The following is an 18,348-nucleotide window of genomic DNA, read 5'->3' as shown; positions in this document are numbered from 1 at the left end:
GAGCAGGATTTGGAGACAGAAGAGATCCCTCGTTGCGCACAGAAAATCTTTCCCCCTCACTTACCTCTGAGCAAGGGATTATTTTAAAATTAAAGTGAAAGCCCTTACAGTCCCAACAAAGAGCCCAAGCCACAAGATCGGTGCACAAGAAAAAAGATTTGGCTCCATAAACCTTGACTTTCTACATTTACATTCACGAAATAATTTTATACGCTCAGGGCATTTTTACATTTTTCACAAGGATCTCCTTATGTCTCAAGAGGAAAAAAATCTGCCATTCAATGCTTAGCTCAACTAAAACCTATTTACTTCTTTTAATAGCCGCGTCTGCTGCTGATTTTTTTGTATCTGTACAAATTTTTTTTCTGTGCTAGGCACAAAGCCGGGTATTTTTCAAAAGAGGGGATTAGAACATTTGCAAGCACCAGACAAAGAGCGAATCCCGTGCAAAAGAACACCGTAGTTTATCCAATTTTCGACTTAGTGCCATTCAACTGGTCATTTATGCAATGTCATCCGACCAAACAACATGTTTTACTTATGAGGGGGGAAAGTTTGTTAAGTGAAGAGACCAAGATTCGTTTCTTCTAAGAAAATAAACATCTTAATGGTGCGCCAGAGCCCAGGAGGAAAAGCGGTTTCCTCCCTTGGAGAGCTTCTGGGCCTCTACCATCTCCATTTCAGATATTTTGTAAACCTTTATTTTCATCCTGTTTGTTATGTTTTTTGTGTTTTTTTTAACATTCTTAACCTACCTTTTCCCATTTATTGCTCACACTGAGGGGAAATTCATACAGAGAGACATACTCCAAGATAATAGCAGAAATGGAGAACAGAGGTATATGATATATTTATGTATCTATGTCTATAGAAGTGTGTATATACATTTTTGACAAAGATAGGGATATATGGAGAAAGTTGTAATTCTGGCAAGTTATTTTCTTCCACTCCTCCTGGACTTAGTTGTCAAAATGAAAAAGAAAAACAGTCATAGCTACTTTTAAAAGAGAAATGGGGAGGGGATGTGTGGGAGAAACCCGTCTCTCTCCTTTTATTTCTTCCTTTTTAAAACATTCATCAGCATATGCCTCATTTCCAATGCAACAAATGTAAATATACTTTTCCCTGCACAGAATTTTAAGTGAAAGTCCAATGGTTTGGAGGGCGGTCTAAGTCTGCCTAACAGATGCAAACAGTCTTGTGGCTTCAGTTCCATCTTTGAGTCCCCTAAAAAGATTTGCTATGGCCAACAAAGGAAACTGTCACACCTTTTCCCATCACCGCTTTAATTTATGCTCAGTCTCTAAGTTTTTTTTTTTCATATTGATTTGATAATCACTTTAAGGCAGAACAGTTAAAATAAGAAAGAGCTCATGAGTAAGTTGAAAAGGGGGGTCTTACAGGCCTGCCTCAATATGGTGAAAATGGGGAAGCAAAAGGGAGCCAGGGCTGTAAAGGTTGTTTTGTAAAGTGGGTTTTTATTATGCACCGACTCTCTCCGCATTTACTTAACTCTTCACGGGCTGTTGGGTAGGTTAACACCCTTCAAGGCCTCTTTCAAGTCCAATACCTCGTTTGTTTGTAAAGGAAAATGAGCCTTTAACACATTTCGACTCAGGAAAAAAAAGAGAGAGAGAGACAGAAATTTTTATTTTTCTTAATCAAAAATCAGCAGGCCTTTTCCTTCTTCCCAGCTCAAATGATCCCTCAATCCACTAGGAGCTTGAAGATATACAGTGAGTGACTCTGAAGGTGTTCCCTCCATAAGACACATTTTGGGTAGCATGATAGGATATTTCTGCATCTGGGGTAAAACAGTACCTTCATAAGGTACCTTGAATCCTGCACTTGAAATAGCTCTTCTGAGCTCCCAAGAAACCTGCAGTGCCAGACTTGACACTTCCAGTGTAATTTGCTCCATGCAGAAAGTGCTGTGGAAACTGTCTATATGTATGCTATGTGCCTTGATGGAGACTTAAAGGGCTTCTCATTCTCTTATGCCAAGATAAAAGGCACTCAGGTGCTTTGAAGTGTAATATTGTATGGTGCTGTAAAATGCATACCTTAAGATTTATACAACTTTTAGATTGTGGTTTTTCTGGCAATTTTTTTCCCCTTACAATAGTGTGTGCTGCCAAAGTTGATTCAGCTGAATGGTTGCTTTTAAATGTCTACTATGGGGTAATGAGGATATGGGGTTCAGAGTTGGGGCAGATTGAAAGACTTAACTCATGTATCTGTTAGTATCCATATGAGTGATTGTATTTCTTTTTCTTTCATTAAGGGCTCTGTGGAAGCCCAATGTGGGCTTGTTCTCAATGGCCAAGGTGGTGTGATAAGAAGGGGTAAGTAACAACATAATGAAACTAAACATTCTTCTCTCATCTGTTACTTTGTTTTCAAAGTCCAGCAGTGCTTTTAAACATCAGATCCCCACCTGATGATAAAGAAAACAATGACTCTTGGTCAATTACGCCTGTCCCACACAGGCATACCCACATTAAAAAGCTTCCCTTACTCCACTGAGGCTTGAACTAGCCTGTTCCCCAAAGAGAGTGATAGAAGAGATTTGCTCTTCCTCAATGAAACAGTGACAGAATCAAAGTTAGAGGCAAAAGAGAAAAGAAAAAAGAAGAAAGAAAAATCTTTCTCACAAACCCTTCCCCCATCATCACATCCTCGAGCAGAATTTCTGGTCTCTTTTAGCCCTAAATGTGCCAGCCACAGCCTGGGTGTTTGAGGTGTTGGTGTTAGCTTGAGGCTTTGAAGGATTCTATGAAAGGCTAAATTCATTGGGCTTCAGGGAAAACTAATGAAACACCAATATTGTAGCTGCCCTTATTTTTCTAAGTGTCCAGAACATTTCTTTCTTTAAGGGAGGGTGAGAAGAGGAGGTGGTGTTAACTGTACTGGATAAAGCTTTCTTGTTCCCATCTGTTGAGGAAAACATCTGAACCCAGAGTTACCCATGGAATGGGAAGGTGCGGGCAAGGCAAGAATGGAGAGCTGTTGATTTCGGCCCAGACACTGAAGAGGGCTGCATCTCAAATGTTCCATTTTGACAAAAGGTTTTGAACTATGACATTTTATGAGCCTCAAGGCAATGCCAATTTCACTGGCTTCCTCACTTCACTGTACTCAGAGCTTGTGAGGCTTATTTTCCTAGCAAGCTGAGTAACCCGAGGAGCACACAAGGCAAGGGGGACCAGCTGTTATCCCAACTTCATACGAATTAATAAGACATGGCCTATTCACCAGGACTAATTCCAGCTCCAGGGCCACAGTTGTCTCTAGTAACTGAACGACTAAAAACTGAGTCACTCCTGGTGGCACCAAATAAATGTTCTTCAGTCCCTCTCCATCCCTTTCAAAGCTTATTGAAAGACTACAGTGCTTTTCCAAAGAAAGGATTGCATGGATAGGAAGCATTGGTTTCTTTCATGTTTAAACTGCAGGTTTTACAACCCAGTGTCCAGTGTGAAACATCCATTAAAATTGAGGTGGGAAGAAAACAGAATGTTTTCCTTTGAGAAACTATTGTCAGAGTGGATATTTGGGATTTCCATTACATGGAAAATGGCTATTTAAATCTGTTGTTTCACCCTATGGAGATTTGAAATTTTTTTTTTTCCCCCCACTGCTAGCGTTGTTCCACGAAGATTTTTTTTAAATGAGCCAGATTTAAGCTTGTCAGCTAGGCCAATACTCAGCCATATTGAAAAGACATGAAATAGGCCTAGACTAGTGAAAATTGAAATAAAATATACATATTGTTGGAGCGAGGGGGTTAAAACACACAGTGAAAGAGGGACCAGGTGACAAGTGTGTTGAGGCGGCCACACTAAAGGTGACGCCAAGCAGTCAGGGCGCACGAAGATGTCGGTGGTGCTGAAGGACAGCGCCACTAATTAGCGCCCGGAGCCGGCTCCTCGCAGAGCCCGACTCGCGCTACTGCGTTTTTGCGTTCAGTTCCGCGCTTGCTCCAAGATCACCTTTTCAAATGCTTGGAAATTGCATCAGATCATACAATAGCTGACAGGGGGTTAGAATTATTTGAGACACAGGCGGGGAGCTGGAAAGTCTGCACAGGCTGCTGTGCAATGAGTTGAATTTTTGAAGAGATCTACGGAATAGACTTCACCAGCTATTCAAGAAAGGCCAACGCTCTCCAGTCACCACAAAAAGGGAACTGCGTTCCTATCCTCTCAGAGCCACAGAAATGGTTTTCCTTAGGTGATGTTTGATTGCTCTTGTAGAATTCGGTGTCATTCACCTAAAAATCACAGCTGAATGTATTTTAAACCAAATATTGATCTTTTAGAATAACAGCAGGGCTCCAAGCAAAAATGGGAGGTAACTTGGGGTTTACATCTCTATTGTTTGGCTAAACCTGATCCATCCCCCTCCATGCGAAGGAATTCAGAATTTAGCTGCTGAGTCTATTCCATTTCCACGTGTCTTAAAAAAAGACCAATTAACTTAGTTGTGCCTCAGAGACCAGGGAGTGTGTCTCTGTGTGTCTGTTTACTCTGAAACGATCAATGTTCATGACAATTTACAAATGGATAGCAAGGAAGTCTTGCATTAAAAGGTGGTGTTTCTCCTGCCGCTGGCCCAGGTCCTTCATCTTAAGACTCGTTTTTCAAGAACAGTTAAGGAAGTTTGTTGTCTCTATTGTCATGGCAGCACACAGCATTCTAATATCCATAGCTCAAGTCACCTTTGTTCATCAAGAATTGGGAGGACTTTAACTCAAGCGCTTTGCTATATGACCACACTGTGCAATGTAGCTCAGATGGAGAAGTCTGTTTCTCGTCTAATTCATGCTTTGCAGGTGACTCACCATATGAAACATGATTTGAAAAGCACCACTTTTTGCCATTGTTTCTCTCCTGCTGAGCTCTTGGATAAACTTAAATTTCTAATGATTTCTAAAATTTGCAATGGGAGAAAAAAAAGAGATTCTCTTTTACTTCTCAAGACCCCTGGATGCTCTTCTAGAAAAAAAGATCCCTTAATGCCCTACACAAATTCACCAGGGAGAAGCTGTCCTGTTTACAGTGTTGTGTGTGTGCGCTTGTTGGGGGTAGGGGTATCTCAGTTCTTTAAATTTAGCCACTTCTGTTTGCAAAGAACAAAATACCATTTCCTTGACTCACTTTGGTAAGTACCAGTTACATTGTTTTTGCCTATAATGAAGCCCTATAGCCAAAGAAAGCGGAAGAGGGGCAGCGGCGAGGTAATTACCACCTAGATAAAATATTTGCCACCGCCTCGGAGGTGCAGCTCCCCGCGCGCTCACTCTCGGTTAATGGTGTGCACGATTTTGCCCGCAGCTCCGCCACTCCAACCATCAGAACCAATAATCTTTACTTTACCCTGTGCTCGCGTATCGATAGCTTCTCTCGCCTCCGGCATCGGCTTTGATATGTTAATATTTCTGAGTAGCAAATTCTGCAGAGATCATATTAATGTTGTACGTACAGAGTGGAGCTTTGCCTTCGTTGAATATTCAGATAGTGGGTTTCAAAAGGCATCTCTTGAAGAAATGAGGCTTCTATTTACAGGAGTCGTCTGTGTTTTTAATCATTAAAAAAAAGAAAGAAAGAAAGGAAAACCCACTCTTCTTTTCCCCATGAATCTTCTGAGGCTCCCTCATGGCCCCCTCCCCTTTGTCAGATGCTGGTCCCTTTCATTTCTGGCTCTGAGAATTTAATAGAGGGAGAACAATGTTGATGACGACGATGATGATGATGAAGCTAATAATGAGTGTATCCAGATTGAAATCGCAGGGGTAGGGGTTCAATTGGGTAGGGGCTCCTGGCATTCAGAAGAGAATGGAGATTAGAAGAGAAGACATAGCTGTTCCATATTTGGGTGAAAAAGTGACATTTTGGCCCTGGTCTTTTTTGTGTGTGAAATCGGGATGGCAAACTCAAAAAAAAAAAAAAAAAAAGGAAGAAAGAAAAAAATGAAAAAAGTGAAGAGGGGAAGCGCCCTTGTTTCGCTTTGTGATCACTCTGCCTTGCAGCCCCAGGCTAATTTCAGAAGCTTAAATCCCGCCATAGCCTCTGGGCCACGCGGAGAGGGAGCGGACCCGGCCACGGGCAAGCAGGAGCGCTTACCGGATTGCCCGTGGCTACACAAAATACAAACTACTTTGAATCAAAACATTTTTGGGGAATTAATATGATCTGAACTCCGCACGTTTTAAGAGAGTTGGAGTTTGTCAGATCGCTTAGAGGTGACTGGCACGCCAGCGGAGGCATTTACGCTGCGGTACAAACATTGTCAGATCTGATTTAATTAAAAAAAAAAAAAAAGCTTCCGTGAAATGGAACTTAGCATCAGTCGCCCAGTCTGCCAATAACATTGGATGGGCCTGATCGCTCTTCCTGTCTGCTGCCTTCATGGCTGCCCACAGGCGGCTTGGGCAGGAAGATGAACTTTCTTCTGCTTTTTCGGTTTTCGTGAGGGTCCTGAGTTTTGGAGCTGGATTTAGAGAGAGCCTTTTGGCTCTTTCAGCAGGTCTTGAAAGGAGTAAGATTGAAGCGGGGTGAGAAGCCTTATTCCTCTTCTTTCCTCAGAGCCCAGGGAATCGCTCTTAAACCGCCAAAACTCATTTCTGTGGCTCATCCATTGTGAAAATATTGTCAGAAACACACCAGGAGCCTTACCCGTCTTGCATTACCCAAATTCAGATGCTGCAGATCCAGAATTCAGTCTCCTTTAAGAAGTTTAAAATTCATGTAGGAGAGGATCTAGAGGCCTGGTTTGTGGGAAATCTATTTTACGGGGAAGGGGGACTACTTTCCATAGCCTACCGCCGCCTCTCTGAATTTCGTTATTGCTTTGAACATCACCAAAAGCCCAAGCACTCTCTGCGCTAGGGAATGGGGATTAATTTCACCCCCTGCTCCCCGCCCCCCTCCGCTAACACACACCATTAAACATCCATCGCCACCTTAAGACAGTAGTCTCTCTATGCAGACTTCCCTTTCTTTTGTTCTGCGTGGAATCCGCACCCGGAGAAGCGCACTCAGACCTGGTAATCCAGTAATACCTGTTACTACATAACCTTCTCCTAAACACTGCAACTCGCTGCAGATACAGCATCTCGAGGCCTATTTAATTGCAGTTAAGCCCCTATCCCTTTGGTGTTTGATTACAATTAACATCCGCTTTGCGTGGAGGAAGGGGATTCATGGGGGGTTTGGGATGGAGAAGGTCGAGAAGCTAGAGAGGAAGCAGCCGAGAACGATCCCACCTCACCCCATTTACACCCGCACCTCGCAGAAATGCAGCCGAAGAACAAACAGGGACAGGAAACTCCTGTAATCGCTTACACATTTTTTAATGTGTCAGAAAAAACGAGCGATCACTGGAGATGAAGAAGGAGAGAGAGAGAGAAAAAAAAAATCCCTGCCGTTTGTATTTCTTTCATTTGAATTGTAAACATCTGTTTGGCTGTAAGGCGAACAGAACATTTATTTTGCTCTCAAGATTTGGTCTAATTATGTCAACACCGAGGCGGCGGCGATTGGGGCGGCGCTGCGGCTTTGGAGAGGCTGCGCGCACGGGCCCGCGCCCGGAAGCCCGCCGGGAAGTATTGATCGCACCTGCAGAGCGCGTGGGGCCTCTAGCCATCACCCGCTCTGTTCCGAGACGGGAAGGCACCCAGTGGGGGTGAGTAGCCTAGAGGCAGCTTTAGGGGCTCCAGGGGAGCCGCAGTTCCTGGGAGAGGGCTCGGGCTGTTTCCTCGGCCTTAATTGCCTGGGAGGAGAAGAAAAAGCGCGCCCAGGCAGCGGCGCCTGGCTTTCCGATTCCGTAGCCGCGCACAAAGTGGGCGGAGTCTTGTCGCGCTCCAGCGCTTGCACCCAGCGCCGCGACGGCTGCTCAGCACAATGGTGGGGTTGAGTGGCCTAAACCCAGGATACTGAGGGCGTGTGCCTCCGTTTTGCCTATTTACCTCCTTAAGTTAAATAGAGCAGGTGAGAGCATCCCACTTTTCAGATGGGCAGACTGAGGCCCAGAACTACTCCCCTAAAGTGGCATGGTTCACTAGATGGCCAACGTTTTACTTCTTTGCCGCCCCGACACCGTCCCCGGCCACACCAGGAGAGGCGCAGCTCCCTCCCCGCGCTGTTTTTAGCTTCATAGGATCTGACAAAATCTGGCAGCTGGAGGATCTGCCTCTCTGTATTTTGTGCTGGTTTTGCCCCACATACCGTCTTTGGCTGACTTTTCAATACAGCTGTGGCAAAGTTATCCCTTTTATGATAGCCATGTCCTAGACAAGTGACCTTGAGTAGGTGATTTCTTATGCTGTTACTATAGCTACCCATCTGAGTTTGAAGCCTCACTGGAAATAGGAATCTCTATTTCCAAATTTTGATTTTTAAAATAGTAAGTCCGGTGGAAGTATTATTGCCTCTGCACACTATGAATGGAAAAGAGATGTACTCTTTGGAAAAGAGAGCTGGGCATGAGGACTTTGGCCATGGCAGCAGAGATGCCCCTAACTGGAGTGCTGGATCTAGAATGAATATTGCATGATTTCAATCAGAGCTGACATGCAATGCAGGTACCATGAGGAACTTCAGCTAGCGACACTGGGGAGGAACACTGTCAATGGCTTGGCATCCTTGACCCTGCATCCTTTCCTTCTTTGAAATCTCATCATTGTCATCTGGATCCCCTTAGAGATGTCCCACCTTCATTCCAAATGCAAAACTCTGGTTATGTTGACCTGTGACTCTTTTCTTCCTCCTTAAAAAATAAAGCACTGGGAAGAAAGACATCAGGTTCCTTGCGCTGCTGTAAACTCTACAAGTTGCCAAATCTTCAGCCAGGACAAGAGAGTTCCCCAAGGCTGCAGCAATGCCAAGTATCAAAGTAACAGAAATTCCCTTTAAAGATGCTGTGACATAAAAAATAAAAGACTCTGGAGTTGATGGCTAATCCTGAATACAAAATAAATCCTCCAGGCAATTTGTGTGTGCATAAAACATATTCTTAATATGCAGTCTGTGTGACTTACCTAATAAATGCTTATTTGAGCATAAGCCAGAAGACTAACCTGGATGCAGGGGAGAAGGCCTAGGGTTCAGGGATTTCACCTTTGGTTAGGTAGCAAACTCAGTGACTTCCTTGAAAGTAGCTGGCTTTTAGCATGCGGGTTCACTTTGTCCAAAGGGAGCAATTTTCCAGTTGGAGAAAGCCCAATTTAACTTTTTTTTTTTAATTTTTACAAAAATTACAATCTTCTGCATCTCCCTAAATTTCATGTCTCACCTACCATAGATTAGCCAAGATAGGAAAGTTCTAAAACTATGCCCTTTCCTTTCTTGGAAAACAGCACATACACTTATAATAAACTTGAGACCAGTTGAGTGAGATTCCTGTGTCTTCCACTGTGTACTGGCTAGTGTGCAAGAGAAGATTTATGCAAGAATATAAATTAGCTAATGATTCATAGTGACCACAGGGAAAGGCTCATTTTCAGGTGAAAACGTGTGAATTTTTAGTAAAAACATTATCATTTCTTTTTTGTTTGTTTCTGGCTCATGGGGCCCCCAGCAGTGCAAATACAGAGTCCTAACCCACTGAACCTTCAGGGTATTATCTTCTTAATATTTCTGCTTCAGATAAACTCAGTATGACCTAAGCTCTGAAGCTCACTGTGTCATGATTCTTACATGACAATAAAATCCAGATTCACTGATACCTAACTTACTTTCTTATTCATCTCAACTTTTGAGTGGTTGCTTGAGTTTATTTATTTAATTTTGGTTGCATTGGGTCTTTGTTGGGCTTCCCTGGTAGCTCTGCTGGTAAAGAATCCACCTGCAATGCAGGAAACCCCTGTTCAATTCCTCGATCGGGAAGTTTCCCTGGAGAAGGGATAGGCTACCCACTCTAGTATTCTTAGGCTTCCCTGGTGGCTCAGATGGTAAAGACTCTGCCTGCAATGTGGGAAGCTTGGGTTCAATCCCTGGGTTGGGAAGATCCCCTGGATAAGGGCATTGGTCTTTGTTGCTGCATGTGGGCTTTTTCTACTTGTGTTGAGCGAGGAACTACTCTTCGTTGTGGCGACATGCCTTCTCATTGTGACAGCTGCTCTTGTTGCAGAACTCAGGCTCTAGGCACGCAGATTTCAGTAGCTGTGGCACTTGGGTTTGGTTGCTTCACAGCATCTTCCTGGACCAGGGACCAGGGATTGAACCTGTGACCCCTGCACTAACAGGTGGATTCTTACCCAATGTGCCATCGTGGAAGTCCTTAAAATACATTTTGCATCTACAAGTACAAAGTGAGAACATCAGTGAAAGTATGATGGTAGTTTCTAGAGCATTGTGTGCAAAGTCACTCTGTCCTGTCTGAGTCTCTGGGACCCCATAGACTGGAGCCCTCCAGGCTTCTTTATCCGTGAAATTCTCCAGGCAAGAATACTAGAGTGGGTAGCCATTTCCTTTTCCAGGGAGTCTTCCTGACCCAGGGGTCGAGGTAGGGTCTCCTGCATTGCCGACAGATTCTTTATCATCTGAGCCACCAGGGATCTACTTCTAGACATCTGGGGAAATTATTATTGCTATTATTATTATTGGTTTTAAAATCTTCTCTGAGAATATGAGGTGAAGAAGCACAGTTGAATTTGTATTCCCTGCTCCTGAGGCAGGCATTTGTATGTTTTTTCATTATATTGGCTACAAGTTTAATTACCAAGAAAAAGATTCAAATCTGATCATTGAAACTATTACCTTTCAGATTTCAAACTGAGGGCAAGTTTCCAAACTCTAGCATTGGGAATTTAGCCAACGGTACATGGCCCATCTTCCAACCTGTAGCGAGCTGGCTGCTTGGATATTCTCATTATCTTCTCTTGTGTTTTGGGGTAGGAGGCATTCAGGGTGATTTCCAGCCTTGGAATGCTTCAGGAGAAAGACCTTGATGGGTGCCAGCACTTTCAGGGGAATCTTGGATAACCCTAGGAAAGCAGGAAGAATTCCAGGCAGCACAGGGGTAGAAATCCCCTAAGAGTGGGGCAAAGTTAGTCTGTTCTCTGCACCCAGGTCCAGGGCCTCTTTTAGCTTTTTAAAGATCCTCCCAGGTTCCTTAACCCCTGTGCCTAGAAAATATACCTGAATCTGAATGCCACAGACCTGATGGACATAACATTCCATCTGAGCTGCTTTGTCAAAGAAAGGAAGGCGGGTGGTGAGTCCTAGACCAGCGCTTCTCAAAACTTAAGGTGCACATTGAACCACCTGAGGGGCTTGTTCAAATGCAGGCTCTACTCAAGATCTGGGGCTGGGCTTGCGATTCAGCATTTCTGACAAGCTCTCAGGAGATGCCTGTGCTGCCAGTTGAGAGCCACCCTTTGAGTAGAAATATTAGCTGACACTCTCCTGCCCATTTTTCTTTAATCGTCGTCTCTCTCTCTTTTTTTTTTTCTCATTAACCTCATTGAACTTGACCCTTTTCTGGAAATGGGTCTTAAAATTGCCCATAACTCAAGAAATCCAGTGTATGCTCAGAAAAGTAACCTTTGAATTTGAACTTGCTACTGAACCTCCAAAGCTCTGCCCTTGGTGCCCAGGGAGGCAGCCTTGCATCCTGGGGCTATGCAGTGGTGTGGACACTGGCTCAGGATTTTTGCAATAAAGGAAGGTCAGACAATAGGAAACTTTGCCGACTGATGATTGACGGATTGCTCTGGGTCTTCAGTCTACTTCAGCTGCCTGAAGTTTGGGGATGTTCTCTGTTATTCCTGGAGAACAGAAAAGCTCCAGGGGCTTTCTGGATCCTGGAGACAGAAGGCTTCTGCTCCAGGAGCACCAGCAGTGGGATATTGCTTTGGTGATTTTTGCCAACAGCAGTTATCTTTGCTTTGTTCCCTAGTAGTAGTAATAATAACAAGCACAGCAGTATTAGTTGTGGCTAGTGGCCACTAGCATTTTATATGTTACTATTACTATGTTCTAATGTTAACTCAAGTTCGTGTGTCCCATGCACAGTGCAGGGCTTCCCCAGTGGTTCAGCAGTAAAGCCTGTAATACAGGAGCCACAGGAGACACAGGTTCGATCCCTGGGTCAGGAGGATCTCCTGGAGGAGAAAATGGCAACCCACTCCAGTATTCTTGGCTGGAAAATCCCATGGACATAGGAGCCTCGCAAGCTACAGTCCATAGTATCGTAAAGAGTTGGACAGGACTGAAGCGACTTAGCACGCACGCATGCACATATGGGTTGGAGGTGTCTGGCAATGGGCACGTGATTTTTAACGGTACCTAGGGACTAACTGACTTTGGTGCCTGTACTTGGCAGATAGACAAGGGAAGAGAGATGGCAGTTCTCAGTCATTTTAGAACAGAGCTTTCAAAACTTTTGTGTATATAGTAAGTCATGGATACAGTTATATCTATTCATTGTGTATATGTGTGTACACAACCATACACAGAGCTATGGCTATATCATACCTACCCTTTGTGGGCTAGTTGGTATAGTTTGAGATTTTTAACTAATTGAAGTTGTTTCTTGGTGTGGATGATGGCAAAATGAACATTGGTGGGCCAGCCAGCACTTCATAGGATGCTAACTTTGGCTAAAATGAAAATCATACCCTCACAAACATTTTCCGTGTGATATTTGAAAACCAAAGCTTGAGTGTTATTGGAAGAGACATCTTCAGAGCAGCTTTCTGAGATGACCCAGGTGGTGAATGTATAAGAAAAATCGTACTGTGTATTTCCAAATCCTAAGTAGCACCATGATAGTAACTATGTTTTATATAGTTATTAGTATCTGTGCTCATGGTCATTAATATATAATATACTTTTCCCTCCAAAGGTGGCACCTGTGTGGTCAACCCCACAGACTTGTTTTGCTCTGTCCCTGGTCGTCTGTCCCTTCTCAGTTCTACTTCCAAGTACAAGGTGACCATTGCCGAGGTGAAGAGACGCCTCTCACCCCCTGAATGCCTCAACGCTTCACTCTTGGGAGGCATTTTGAGAAGGTAAGACAAAGGAGTTTTCTGATACTGTAGTTTTTTTTTGGGGGGGTAGGGGGGTTGGTGTTTTATCCTTTGGCCGCACTGTGTGGCATGTAAGATCTTAATTCCCTGACCAGGGATTGAACCTGCACTCTCTGCATTGGCAGCTCGAAGTCTTAATCACTGGGCGGCCAGGGAAGTCACTGGCACTGTGATCTTCTAACTGTATGGTACCACACTCCTCAACCCGCAGCCCTTATGTCTTCTGTCCCACGTTGAACACCTCAGATGGTCAAGTCTTCTCATTGTTTTCCTCTTAATGTCAACCTGCAAAACCTAGCTTTTATTTGTTCTTGGACAGAGCAAAATCCAAGAATGGGGGTCGCTGCCTGAGGGAGAAGCTGGATAGGCTGGGTCTGAACCTGCCAGCGGGAAGACGGAAAGCAGCCAACGTTACCCTGCTCACTTCCTTAGTTGAAGGTAGGACTTTTCAGCACAGCAAAGTAATGATGGCAGGTTAGCAGTTCTTTGAAATTCAGGTTTGTTGATGATGCCATTTCATTTTTGTCTATATGTTAAAGACAGTTGATTTACAGGTGAATTTCCCAACTAATTGTGATAGTGATGATTCAATTAGACTTAATAGAAGGCTTAGATGTAGATTCATAGACTATCATTGCATTTACTAATCTTAGCAGTAATAGAAAAGACGATAGCAATGGAAGATTTTGATATTTAGACAAGTATTCCCCATATAACAGCAACAAAAAACTGAGCTTTTTTTATTATTGTTTATTTTAAAGTTCAGATCAATCTGGCTTAACTAATTGTTATTCAGTGCAGCATGATCTACAGGATAACCAATAATCCTTTATAAGGAGTTCACAGGACTCAATGCATGGTCACGAGTCTGAGAGCACGTTGTATTAATCCTGTAGACGTCTCTTAAGGTACAGTGAAGTTCCATGGCTTTATGAGCGAATGAGCTGACCCACAAAGGCTAACCAATGGGGTTAACACAGAACATATTCTGTGCTATAGAATATGTTCTATAACATATTTTCTATAACATATTTCATAAGTTTTTTTTTTCAATTTATTTTTTCTCTTGTGTTTCTTCTGTAAGAACTAAACTTTACATATTCTCATTCAATCTTCTAAGAAAAGATATCACTGGACATCTTTCACACTTTGTAGAGGAGCCGTTGAATGTTAGGGAGAGTTGTTTGAACAAACCTAGAATGCTATTGTTTTAAAAATGAATGAAAGAACCTTTTTTGCCAAGACTCACCTGTACACACCTGTGACACTTTCCTTGCATTGATTTCCCAATGTGTATAAGGAGGAGGTAAAAAGTAAGTGAAACACAAAAACAAATATCTTGTCCTTTTCCAGATTATCAACACACACTATTTATTGAACAACTCTGTGAAGTAGTGTGTTCTTGACATTGGTCTTGACAAAATCACTTTGGTGATTTTGCTTTTAACAGGTATCTTTGCTTTACTTCCTAGTTGTAGTAATGATAACAACCACAATATTATTATTGGCCACGAAAGTTTAATAAGCATCACATGGGCATAGGTTTGAACAAACTCCGGGAGACAGTAGAGGGCAGGGAAGCCTGGCGTGCGCAATCCGTGGGGTCACAGAGAGTCAGATGTGACTTAGCGACTGAATGAAAACAACTGTCATTGTATTGTACGTCTTGTAGTACTTGCCCATGTGTGCTGATACTGAGAGCTGGCATATGGTAAGGAAGTTGACTCATAATCCACTCACAGGGGTCAAAGTAGAAAAAAATGACTCATGGGTTCATTCAAAAGAGAAGCAGCTTCCTGCTTAAGTAAAAACATCATTAAAATTATAGCTACCTAACAAAAGAACAAAAGTATGTTCAAAATATAATGGTGAATTCCAGAATTACATGAATAGAAGAACTTGATTGGTTCTCAAACTCAATTCCACAGTAAAATCAGCTGAGGATGTTTATTAAAAATCCTTGGACCCCATTCCCAAACCACTTGAAATGTAGTCTCTGGGGGTATGGTGCACATATCTTTATTTTTAAAAACAGCTCCTGATATATAATGAGGTTTAAGGATCCTTGATTTAAATGTTCCTTGAGATACTTTTCATGTAGCTAGTATGAAAAGCAAAGACCTCTGGTGGCTCAGAGGTTAAAGCGTCTGCCTCCAATGCGGGAGACCTGGGTTTGATCCCTGGGTCGGGAAGATCTCCTGGAGAAGAAAATGGTAACCCACTCCAGTATTCTTGCCTGGAGAATCCCATGGACGGAGAAGCCTGGTAGCCTACGGGGTCCACGGGGTCCCAAAGAGTCAAACACAACTGAGCGACTTCACTTTCCTTTCACTTTCAAGAAAGACCTTTATCCACAGTGTCTGTGAATGTGGATATTCGCGTGCTGGAATGCCAGCACACACACGCAAATAGCACCAGATGTACAATATAATAACAGTTGTTTTTGTTCGGTCGCTAAGTCACATCTGACTCTCTGTGACTCCATGGACTGTGCACGCCAGGCTTCCCAGTAAAACCTTGAGAACCCTAAAAGCACATATTCACATTTCTTCTTGTTGATTTTTATGGTATCCTGAAACACCAAGTACCTGGTGAGGAAATCCTTGAGCAATGCTACCAGAAAGGATACAGGTTAAATGTGTGAAATCCTAGGACCAATCTCATGCTTTTGGCATTTACTCTTCCAGCAAACCTCTCATCACAAAAATGCCTAACTTGGGTTCTATTCATTTGACCTCTGGTCACAGAGGAGTTATGTCAGCCTTGGCTGATGAAACTTAAAATTTTATTCTTCCCAGATACATTTTACTTTATGTTTTTCTCTTTTAAACTTTTTTATTTTGTTTTGGGGTATGGTCGATTAACAATGTTCTGACAGTTTCAGGTGAACAGCGAAGGAACTCAGCCATTCATATACATGTGTCCATTCTTCCCCAAAATCCCCTCCCATCCAGGCTGCCATGTAACACCGAGCAGAGTTCTACAGATACGTCTTACTTTTCACTGGATGCTTTTGAAATCCCCCAGATATTCACGATGTAGAGAAAGAAATATTTCATTGTTGAATTCCAGGCCAGGCATTTTGATGGAACTGAAAAAATGAGATTTAAGGGCAAAAGGACTGTTTGTATCTCTTAACTCCTCACATATTATGTTATGACCTTCAAGTGTGTGTTCTCTCTCTCTCACACATATGCACACACACACACATCTTAAGTTTCATTTATATACTATATTATATACATTAATATGTATTATAGTATTTTTATTCTATTCCATATTTTTATATTATTTTAGAATGCTAATTGTAGACCCACTACTTTTAAATGTTGAACGTAAGCCCACTATATTTATTTCAAGACTCACTGTTGAGTCATGTGTCATGACTGACAGTTTTAAAAACTGCAAGTTGTCTTAAAGTAAGAGGAGAACCTAAAATTTTGTGACCTTGGTCCTTTTGGTGCTAATGTGAATTTGATTTAGTTATTTCGTGTGTTTTGCTTACATAAGTTTAGCTAGTAAATATTAAAACTTTACCATATTTACTAGCTGGTATTCATGGACCTTTCTTTGACCATGTCTTTGGGTAATATTTTTGCCCCTTAAGCAAACATTTTTACAGGATTCAGCAACATTTTAGAAGCACTTCTCCAGAAATTCTAAAATGAGATTTCTAATTGTCAAAAATAGTTCATCAGCTTTCTTGTAAACCTCTCGTTTTGTAGGAAAGAATACTAGTTTTTTTTCAATCATTTGGAATTTTTTTTTAACTTTCAATTAAGTTTATTTGCATTTTACAAATACACTGTGATTGTGAATGCTTTTTTAAAAAATATAAATTTATTTATTTTAATTGGAGGCTAATTACTTTACAGTATTGTAGTGGTTTTGCCATACACTGACATGGATCCGCCACGGGTGTACATGTGTTCCCCATCCTGAACCCCCCTCCCTCCCCATCCCATCCCTCTGGGTCATCCCAGTGCACCAGCCCTGAGCACACTGTCTCATGCATCGAACCTGGACTGGCGATCCTTTTCACATATGATAATGGAAATTTTTTAACTTCCTGATGGCCCAATGCATTCAGCAATGGTTCAGCCCTTTCCCATTTTGGTATAGCACTTGAGAACAAGATAAGTAATATCTGATGGGCTTTATTCCTCATTGACCACACTTAGAAATACATCTCCTGAAGGTCCATCTTCTGTGACATTTCAGTACTTGTCTGCTGCTTTCTGGGAATGATGTGAATTCAGCCTTTCCATTGTTGCTATTTTGATAAAAATCCCAAAGAAAGAGTGGTATATGGGGACCCAACTAGACTCTCCATGCAGACATGACTTAACCATTGTCAAGATACAAACAATGAACAGTAAGGTACCTTATGATGGGGATTGAAATTAGCAAATGAAAGTTTATTTATCAAAAAAAAGGAACCAACAACTAACTTGTCCCTAATCTAGTAGTGGTTTCATCATGATAGTCTTAGATTTCCATGTTTGCTTTGGGTTTTCAATCATTTAGTTTTTAATTATGTTTATAATCATTCCCTTCTATATTTCTTTTAAATGGAATCTCTCTATTAATAGTGCCATCCTAGCATCACTGTCAAATCAACGTATTAGAGTCATTATTTTAGGGACTGTTTTAAGAATGTATGAGAGGGCTGTTTCATGCAAATTTACAAGATTTAAATTATTCACAACATTTGTTACAAATATCATTGCACCTAGTAACCAATGGGATAAACTCAAAAGTAGCTGACTTTTTTCACCTTTAAAGCTATTTGAAAGGGCACGTTTTAGTAAGGTATGTCTTTATAATGGGGATTTATTTTTTGGTCCACATGTACAGATATATTTGATCTATAATAAAATATAAGTATTTGAATTCAGAATCCCCTGAATGTAACTGTTTCCTTGTTACATCCCAAACAGTAAAGATGTTTTTTTGCTCATAGCCAGCATCTTGAATTTTGAGTTTGTGTCGATGGAGGGACCATGGCAGAAATCATGCTGTCCCCGTCCTGACTAGGATTCTCCTTTGTTTTGATGACTAAACCCTAAACGGAAGATTTATTTATTATTGTCGCTTTGAAATAATATATATAAAGGAGCCCTCATTGATCAAAACAGTAGCTACCAACTCTGCTTTCAGCTAAATTAGATATTGTAGTGGTTCCTTCCCTCTACTTTCTCTAGATTAAAAAAAAAAAAAAAAACTTTGAAGTTACCTTATGTGGTTAAAATAAATATTGGTAATTTATAATTGGAAAAAAAAAAATCCCCTGAATGTAACTGTTTCCTTGTTAC

At 41.9% G+C, this 18,348-nt stretch overlaps 1 protein-coding gene across 1 annotated transcript in view; it reads left to right on the top strand.

The window, feature by feature from the left end:
* TFAP2D (transcription factor AP-2 delta (activating enhancer binding protein 2 delta)) overlaps positions 1-18,348 on the top strand; it is a 59,939-nt gene that overhangs the window by 3,366 nt on the left and 38,225 nt on the right. The window contains exons 3-5 of the mRNA XM_010863029.1: positions 2,285-2,345; positions 12,850-13,015; positions 13,353-13,471. Of these exons, the coding sequence (XP_010861331.1) occupies positions 2,285-2,345; positions 12,850-13,015; positions 13,353-13,471 (346 nt within the window). The remainder of the gene's footprint in view (positions 1-2,284; positions 2,346-12,849; positions 13,016-13,352; positions 13,472-18,348) is intronic.

Source organism: Bison bison, unplaced genomic scaffold (genome assembly GCF_000754665.1).
Source record: "Bison bison bison isolate TAMUID 2011002044 unplaced genomic scaffold, Bison_UMD1.0 scf7180017864487, whole genome shotgun sequence".
Lineage (NCBI taxonomy): Eukaryota > Metazoa > Chordata > Mammalia > Artiodactyla > Bovidae > Bison > Bison bison.
Note: the sequence above shows the minus strand (reverse complement) of the source record. Positions and strands in the feature narration are given on the sequence as shown.